The sequence below is a fragment of the Petaurus breviceps genome, unplaced genomic scaffold (assembly GCF_028583685.1).
Source record: "Petaurus breviceps papuanus isolate PSGF00001 unplaced genomic scaffold, PetGlider_PUasm1.0 90994, whole genome shotgun sequence".
NCBI classification, from domain to species: Eukaryota; Metazoa; Chordata; class Mammalia; order Diprotodontia; family Petauridae; genus Petaurus; species Petaurus breviceps.
In genome coordinates, this window is record NW_027187393.1 from 6,685,701 (window position 1) to 6,694,075 (window position 8,375).

General features: G+C 48.5%; 1 protein-coding gene across 1 annotated transcript in view; it reads left to right on the forward strand.

The window, feature by feature from the left end:
* The first annotated feature begins 946 nt into the window (after window positions 1-946).
* MYH7B (myosin heavy chain 7B) overlaps window positions 947-8,375 on the forward strand; it is a 41,698-nt gene continuing 34,269 nt past the window's right edge. The window contains exons 1-6 of the mRNA XM_069077573.1: window positions 947-1,602; window positions 2,926-3,029; window positions 6,145-6,288; window positions 6,978-7,134; window positions 7,340-7,367; window positions 7,958-8,054. Of these exons, the coding sequence (XP_068933674.1) occupies window positions 1,512-1,602; window positions 2,926-3,029; window positions 6,145-6,288; window positions 6,978-7,134; window positions 7,340-7,367; window positions 7,958-8,054 (621 nt within the window). The 5' untranslated portion in view covers window positions 947-1,511. The remainder of the gene's footprint in view (window positions 1,603-2,925; window positions 3,030-6,144; window positions 6,289-6,977; window positions 7,135-7,339; window positions 7,368-7,957; window positions 8,055-8,375) is intronic.

Below are 8,375 nucleotides of genomic sequence, written 5' to 3' on the forward strand. Positions count from 1 at the left end.
GCACTTGAAAGGTTCCTAGTACTATGCTGGGACATCCCCACCTCTCCTTGTGTTTCTGTAGCCCTAGCTTTCTCAGGCCCTGCCTCTGCCTGCGTCTCTCTGCCTCTGCAATGCTAGCATCTCACTGTGTACATCATTCTTCACCCCAAGCCCCTTGGCATGTGTCTGTCTCTGTGTCTCCCTGTCTCTGTTTCTGTTTCTGTCTCCTCTGTCTCCTTAGTTCTATCCCTGTTTTTTTCTCTGTGTCTATGTCTCCATGTTTCTCAATCTCTGTATTTCAGTCTCTAAGTATCTCTCTCTATTGCAATCTCTCAGTGTCTCTGTATCTCTGTATTTCAGTCTCTCAGTGTCTCTGTCTCTGTATCTGAGTCTCTCTTTCAGTGTCTCTATATCTGTCTCTCAGTATCTCTGTCTCTGTATGTCAGTATGTCTGTGTCTCTATCTCTATATATCAGTCTCTCAGTCTCTATATTTCAGTATCTCAATATCTCTGTCTGCCTCTGTATTTCTGTCTCTCTGTATCTCAGTCTCTCAGTGTCTCTGTCTGTCTCTTATTTCAGTATCTCTGTATATCTCTGTATTTCAGTCTTTCAGTGTCTCTCCCTATCTCTGTATTTCAGTCTGTCAGTGTCTCTGTCTGTCTCTTATTTCAGTATCTCTGTATATCTCTGTATTTCAGTCTCTCAGTGTCTCTCCCTATCTCTGTATTTCAGTCTCTCAATGTCTCTCTCTGTCTTTGTGCTCCCCTGACAATAGGAGGTAAAAATAGCCCCTGGGCAGTGCTGGCTGGGATGGAGATAAAAGGGAATTTGCCTTTTGTGTCCTGTGGCCAGGATGGGGGGGGTCGCTGGGCCTGCGCTGACACATGGGGATTGCTGACATAGCTCCCCTGCTGACCTTGACAGGGCTGATAAAAGAGGCTGAGCGGCCCCAGGCCTTCACTTCGGGTGCTGAGGTTGGTGATACAGGGTGGGGGAGTGTGAGCTGGGCTTCAGTGTGCTGGGACTCCAACTGTGTGTGCAGCTATTCACACTTGGCTGTATGTGGGAGAGGGTGGCTCTGTGGGTATGTCTGTGAGAGGCTGTATCTTAGACTATGGCTGTGAGTGTGCAGGGTATAAGACAGTGAGTGGCTATGAGTTTGAGTGGGCAAGTACACTTCTCTGTGAGTGGGTCTGAGTGTGGATGTATTTACCCATGAGATGCTGTGTGCTAAATTGGTAGGTTTGCTGTGCCTGTATCTATGTGTGAGTGTGGAGGAGGAGGGAGGACTGGGCCTGACTCGGGACCTTTGGGTTGACTTCTAACCTGAGGGAGACTGAAGGAATGACTCCATGAAGCTCCAAGGCCTGCCTTTCTCCATACTCCAGGGCTCTTAACACACTGACTTGCCCTCCACTGCCGGTGCTTCCTCGTTGACTCTTTCTTCTTTTCTATCTTCTGCCCACGGGGCTCCCCAGATTCTCCTGCTGTTCCTTATTTCTTGTCATCACTGCCGCCACCTCTGCCGCCATGATGGACCTGAGTGAGTTGGGGGAAGCCGCAGACTACCTGAGAAAGAACTACCAGGAGATGGTGAAGGTGCACACCGTGCTGGGCGATGGTGAGAGCGGGCATGGGATTTGGGGACACAGGCACAGACACAGATGGTAGACACCAGTATAGGCAGCCAGGAGTCACAGGGGCATGGGAGTGTGGAGACCAAGGCCAATGCTTCAACTCAATAATAATAGGTATTATTATAATAGCAACTCATATAGCACCTTAAGGTTTACAAACTACTTTCCATATATTATTTCATTTGATCCTCACAGTCCTTGTGAAGTAGGTGCTATTATTATTATTTCCATTTTATGAATAAGGAAACTGAGGCCAAGAGGGGTTAAGTGCCTTGAAAAATCTCACGGCAAGTATCTGAGGCAAGATCCAAACTCCGTGTTTCTGACTCCCAGGCCCACATTCTTATCTCCTGGAGCCACATAGTGAATTCCATCAATAAATTCAATAGACATTTATTAAGCACAAATACAGGGTGTGTGTGCAGAGAACCCTGCTGGCCTTGGGATAAGTTTGGCTAAGATATGGTTCCTGCCCTCATGGAGCTCCACATTAGCACATAAGGCACATTCACAGATACTGAACTATAAAACCAATATAACATGATAAAGCCATTAGAGGTGTGAAATGAGAGGCTTTGGGCAGTGATCTGAGGGGAGGAAGGTTGAGAGTGTAAGGGGAAGAATTGGTGCTTGAGTGAGTTGTATTTTAAAGGATGAGTAGGAATCCAACCAGCCAAGAGGGGGAGGGAGGACATTCCAGGCATAGAGAACAGTTTGAACAAAGGTGGAGACATGGGCAGAGTGATGTGAACACAAGGACAAAGGGGCTGTGGGCCAAGGGCCCTGGAGAGACACGACAAGCCTAGCCCCTAGATGGCTAGGGGAGGCCACCCCAGTTAAACCCGTAGGCCGTGAGGGGCATAAGCTGGAACCAGGAGAGCAGGCTTTGCCTCTGTGTGTGCTTGCCTCTCTTTGTCTCTCTATGCTCATATTTACAGAGGTGAATATTATTAGCACCCTCATTCCCAGGTGATTAAATTGAGTCTCAAAAGGAATTTGTCCAAAATCATCCCATGATTTAGTGACTGAGCTGAGGTCAGAATCCAGGTTTCCCTGCACTTAGGTACCCCTCGTGTATACAGGAAAGTCACATACCTGTCACTTAGGGCTGATGGGGAGGGAAATGAGGAGCCTCAGGACTGAGGGTGGGAGGAGGCCCAGTGTTTAGGGGGGTAGCATTGTTGGAGGGGCAATAGAAGGTCTCCAGAGCTGGGGAGATCAGAGAGAGCTCTTTGGAAGCTCCTGAACCTCAATTAGAAGAGGTTCCCCTCTCCCCAATCCTAACCTTCTTATTTCCCCTCTTCTAGGGAAGAAATGGGTCTGGGTCCCAGATGAGCAGGAAGCCTATCTGGAGGCAGAGGTCAAGGAGATCAAGGCAGGCAGAGTCACTGTGGAGACCAAGGACCAGAAGGTAAGAGCCCTTGGATTCTGCTGTCCCAGAACTTGTTCTTCACCTGAAAACCCTTGACATTGCTGGACTCCCCTGCTCTGACAACTCTGAGACCCTCAGGTAGCCTGGGTCCAGGCCTATAATCCTAAAACGCACCATATTCCCTGCCCCCAAAGAACCAGGATTTAAGGGGAAGCAGCTTCTGAAGCACCTTCCCCATTGAAGCCTTACTCCCATCCAGACAGATAAGACAGGGCAGACACTGTGACGAAGAGATGGTAAGGTACAGGAGACGATGAAGAGGACCTGTGTGACCGGGTACAAGATACTTAGCCTCTTTGGGCCTCAGTTTCTTCACTTGCAAAAAGAGGGGGTTGAATTAGGTGGCCTATAGGAGGCAATGAAAGGAAGGGGAAAACAGGATTAACCCAATGCACTTTCCCATGAGAATATTGGCCATCTAACCATGATTATAATGGAGACCTGATTGGGAAAAAAAAATTCATTTGAAAAAGAGGTTGGGGGAGAGGGCTGACTTGGATGATCACAAGTTCAGTATGAATCACATTGCAGAGGCAACCACTGAAAGCTAGTGGGCTCTAAGGCTGAATTAACAGAAGTCTAGTGTCCAAAGTGAGGAAGGGGGTGGTCCTGCCGTTCACTCTTGTTGATTGGATCACTTTGATTCAGTTAAATATCTCTGAGGGGGCTCAGTGGAAAGAAGACTGGGCCTTGAGCCAGAAAGGAGTAAATTTAAGACCTATTTACAACTTGGCAGCTGTATGACTCTGGGAAAGTCACTTGATCTTACTCAGCCTCAGTTTCCACATTTGTAAAATGAGGGAATTGGATTCAGTAGGCTCTAAGGTCCTTTCTAGGTCTAAAATCTATGATCCTATGGCCTATCTCCTAAGTGCTAAGGGTATCTAGAATACAGGGATGGAAAAAGATGTAGTCTTTGTCACCAGAGAGCTCACCGTTTAGAATGAGTGGGAGATGCATATGTAAATGAGAGGCAGGATACAGCAGAGGCCTGGGTACAGGCCCCACCCCTGACATCCTGGTTGTGTGACCCCTGATAGAGCACTCAACCTCTCTAAGAATATAAATTGTGGAGAACATGTGGAGCTGCACTGGGGGAGGAATGTCTTCACCTGGAAGCTCTCCATACCAATGAAATCGCAGGTCCTATCCCTATCTCCTATAGATACATAAGTATAGGTATAATATAGATATTAAACAGGGTAAGTGACACCATGATTAATTGCTTCCATTTCTGTAGAACTATCTTAGAATATAAGCTCTTCGAGATCAAGAACAAATTTTATTTTTGTCTCTGTAGTCCCATCACATAGTAAAATACTTAATAAATACTTTTGGATTTAATTGAACCATTGAATTGACAGAGTGCTTTCTTCACATCTTTGGGAGAAAATAGGACTATTATTATTATATCTGTTTTAAATATAAGGAAAATGAGGTCCAGAGACTTGCACGAGTAACATAATTAGTTTGTGAAAACCCAGTTTTCCCATCTACAAGTCCCCCAGGTTTTCCATTGTACTATAGTTAAGTGAACTGAAGATCAGATAGAGAAGCCTGAGAGATGTGGAGAACTGAGAGGAGGGATCATAGAAGGCTTCATGGAAGAGGTGGCACTTGATCTGGGCAGTGAATGATGGATGCATTTCAGGATGGGCAAGGGATGAGGGATTCAGTCCAGGCATGAGCAAAGGCTCCCTCCCTTCTTAAATTATCCTTCATTTACTTATGTTTTCAGGCTGTATCCCTCAGGAGGATATAAGATTCTTGAAAGCAGGAACTCTGTCTCAGTTTTACATTTGTATGCCCAGCATCTAGCATAGTCCCTGGCACATGGCATGTGTGTGGTATTTGTTGAAATGAATTGAATGGAACTTGATACTGCACAAGGGTCAGTTAAGGAAATGGGGAAGGTTAGTCTGGAGAAGAGAAGAGCCATAATGGATATTATGAGTGGCCTGGTCTAGGGCACTGGACTTCAAGTCATGAGGACCTGGGTTCAAATCCTGCTTCAGACACGTATTAGCTATGTGATTCTGGACAAGTTACAACTTGCCTCTGCCTCAATTTTCTTATGTTAAGAAAAAGAAGAGGAGGAGTTGAACTCAAAGGCTTTTAAAGTTCCTTTTTGCTTTAAATCTTTGATTCTATGATAGCTTTCATCAAATATCTGACAGGAAGGAAGGTGAACAAGCATTTATTAAGCACCAACTATGTGCCAGGGACTGTATTAAGCACTTTGTAAATATCATCTCATTTGATCCGAAGAACAATCTGGGGAGATAGGTGCTGCTATTATCCCCATTTTACAGTGAGAAAACTGAGGCAGACTGGTTAAGTGACTTGCCCAGGGTCACACAGCTAATAAGCATCTGAAAACTCAGGTCTTCCTTACTTGAGGCACTACACCACCTAGACTTGTCCCATCTGGTTTCAGAAGACAGTACTAGACGAGATGGGGCAAAGGCCCCAGGAGGCAGATTTCAGTTCAGTTCAGTAGAAGAAAAGACATTAATCATTAGTCAGGTTGTACAGAAGGATTATAGCTGATGGAGTGATTAGTGGGAAAGAGGAAACAAAACAAGAAACACAGCAAGTAGTTTGTCTCAATCTGCACTCAGACTCTGCATCTCTTTCTCTGGATGTGGGTATCTCTTTCGATCATGAGTCTTTTAGAAGAAAAGACTTTCTAAGAGTTGGGGACAGCAGTCCAGTCATGGAATAGTTGGCTTTGTGAGGTAGCGAATTCCTTGTCACTGAAGGTCTTCAGGCAGAAGCTGGATGATTCCCTGTCTGGGATTTTGTAGCAGAGATTCCTAAACTGGGGTGGGGGGGGGCAGGCTGGAGGAGATGACCTCTCAGGTCCCTTCCATCTCTGACTGTTTATCCTCCCCTACCCTTCTTTCCAGAATAGTAGCCCTGCCCTCCCCACCTTTGCGCCCCTCTCCTTCTCAAGACTGATCAGCTGGGTCAGGTTGGACACTCCCCTTGGTCTCCCTGAGGGGCCCTAGACAGCTGGGAGGGGTCCCAGAGCCTGGGGCCAGAGGGAAGGGTTCTGAGGACCCCTGGGTGATAGCCTCCATTTCCCTTACAGATCCTCACCATACGTGAAGCTGACATGCAGTCCATGAACCCGCCTCGTTTTGACCTGCTGGAGGACATGTCCATGATGACTCACCTCAACGAAGCCTCCGTACTGCACAACCTTCGTCAACGCTATGCTCACTGGATGATCTATGTAAGTCCCTGAAGGCCAAGGCTGGAGAGGGTATCCAGGGGACCTGCAGGAGCCTATGGCTTGAGTCTTTTAGAAGGTCCTGGGGCAGGGGAACCCTATGTTTCAGAGAACTCCCCCAGCTCCCTCAGTGGAGGGAATTTCAGATCTCTAGAGGCATCTTAGGCAACACCTGATAACTGATCACATAACAAGTATTTTTAAAGCACCTTACTGTGAACTGGGCCCTGTGCCCCATACTAGGGATCCAAAGGCAAAAATGACATGGCCCCTGCACTCTGAGGGAAGGATATAGGGTGGGGATAGGCTGAGGGAGGGGGAAGGGGCAACAGCATATACACAGATGAGTAAATACAAAAGATCTATAAGGAAGTACAAAATAATTTGGGGGAGTGGGATTCAGGAAGAGTCACCAGCAGCTGGGGATGATCAGGAAGGTGGTTCATGCTAGAGACAGTGTTTGAGTTGAGTCTCAATAGAAGTCAGGGATTCTGAGTGGGAGATGGGAAGGGAGAGCATTCCAGGAGCAGGGACAGCAAAGGAACCAAGAAAGGGCAGGGAGTGCTGAGTAGGAGAAACAGCAAATTCAGTGGTTTGGCTGCACCGTGGAGTATGGGGATGGGTGAGAATGTGTGAAGACCCTGGAAAGGGAGGCAGCAATTGAATTCTGACCAGGGGTTTGTCTCCTACAGACTTATTCAGGCCTGTTCTGCGTCACCATCAATCCCTACAAGTGGCTTCCTGTCTACACTGCAACTGTGGTGGCTGCCTACAAGGGCAAGCGGCGCTCAGAGGCACCGCCCCACATCTACTCTGTTGCAGACAATGCCTACCACTCCATGCTGCAGAGTAAGGGGCTAACCGGGACCCAGACCCCTAAGATGAGACTCCCTCCTCTAGCTTCTCCCTCATCCTGGTCCATGAATCAGGCTGGCTCCCCTAATACACAGACTACCGGGCTGCCCAGGACCTGGGGCTAGGCTGAGCTTGTGGGGTAGTGGGGCAGGTATTGTGGTAGGGGCTGAGACTCATGTCTCACCCTCTTCCCCTACAGATAGAGAAAACCAGTCCATGCTTATCACGTAAGTACCCAATGTGGGGAGGGGATGGGAGGCTGAGGAAGGGGCTGGGGGTCCAGCCTAGGGCCAGGGAGATGATGAGGCTATCTCCCCTCACCCCTAACTTCTCTAGATTGCTGACTTAGAACTGGGTTTCAGGATCTCCCAAGGTTCCAGACAGATGGCAGGATACCATGGCACTAGACCGGGGTTAGGAGAAGTTCAAAGCCCCCAAGGGCTTCAGAGACAAGCTGACGCTGATATTGCTCCCGCATCTCACACACACACACACACACACACACACACACACACACACACACACACACACAGCTCTAAGCCAGCCCCTGAACCAAGAGTAAATCTACATTGTTCCTCTAGGGAGGCCCTCCCTTTCTGCCTCAAGAGTTCATGCCTCTAGCTCCCAAGGAGAGGTGGGAGGAGGGGACCTGACCCTTGTTTCCCCCACAAGGCCAACACTTTCCTTGGGGATCCCAGGGCAGGAAGCCACGGAGCCAGCGGTGGGGAATGTAAAGGGGAGGAGTAGGGAAGAGGGGGCCTCAAAGGGGTGGGAGAAGCCTTCCAATGGAGACTGACTGGCTTTTCTGTCACCCAAGCGGAGAGTCAGGAGCCGGTAAGACCGTTAACACCAAGCGGGTCATTCAATATTTTGCCATCGTCGCTGCCCTGGGAGAGGGGCCGGGCAAGAAAGCCGTAAGACCTGCCATGTTTTGGCTTCGGCTTGTTCCCCTTCTTTTATTCCTCCTTTTCCCCTTTTTCCTATTTTCCCTTCTGGGGCCTCTCAGCCCTGGCCCTGCCTGAGCCTCCTCCCCCAGGGAGGCAAGACTCTGGCCTGAGCAAGGCTTGACCAGCCCAGGGCCCTGTGTCCAGAGCTCTGGGGTTCCCTCTACTCCTTCCTCCCAGGACCTCTGCCCTTTATTGAATGACGCCCACCATCCCACAGGCCTCTTTTAGTCCTGTCCAGTCCCATTTCCAACTGTTGAGCCTTGCTCTCTGGGGGCTTTTTGGTTTTGT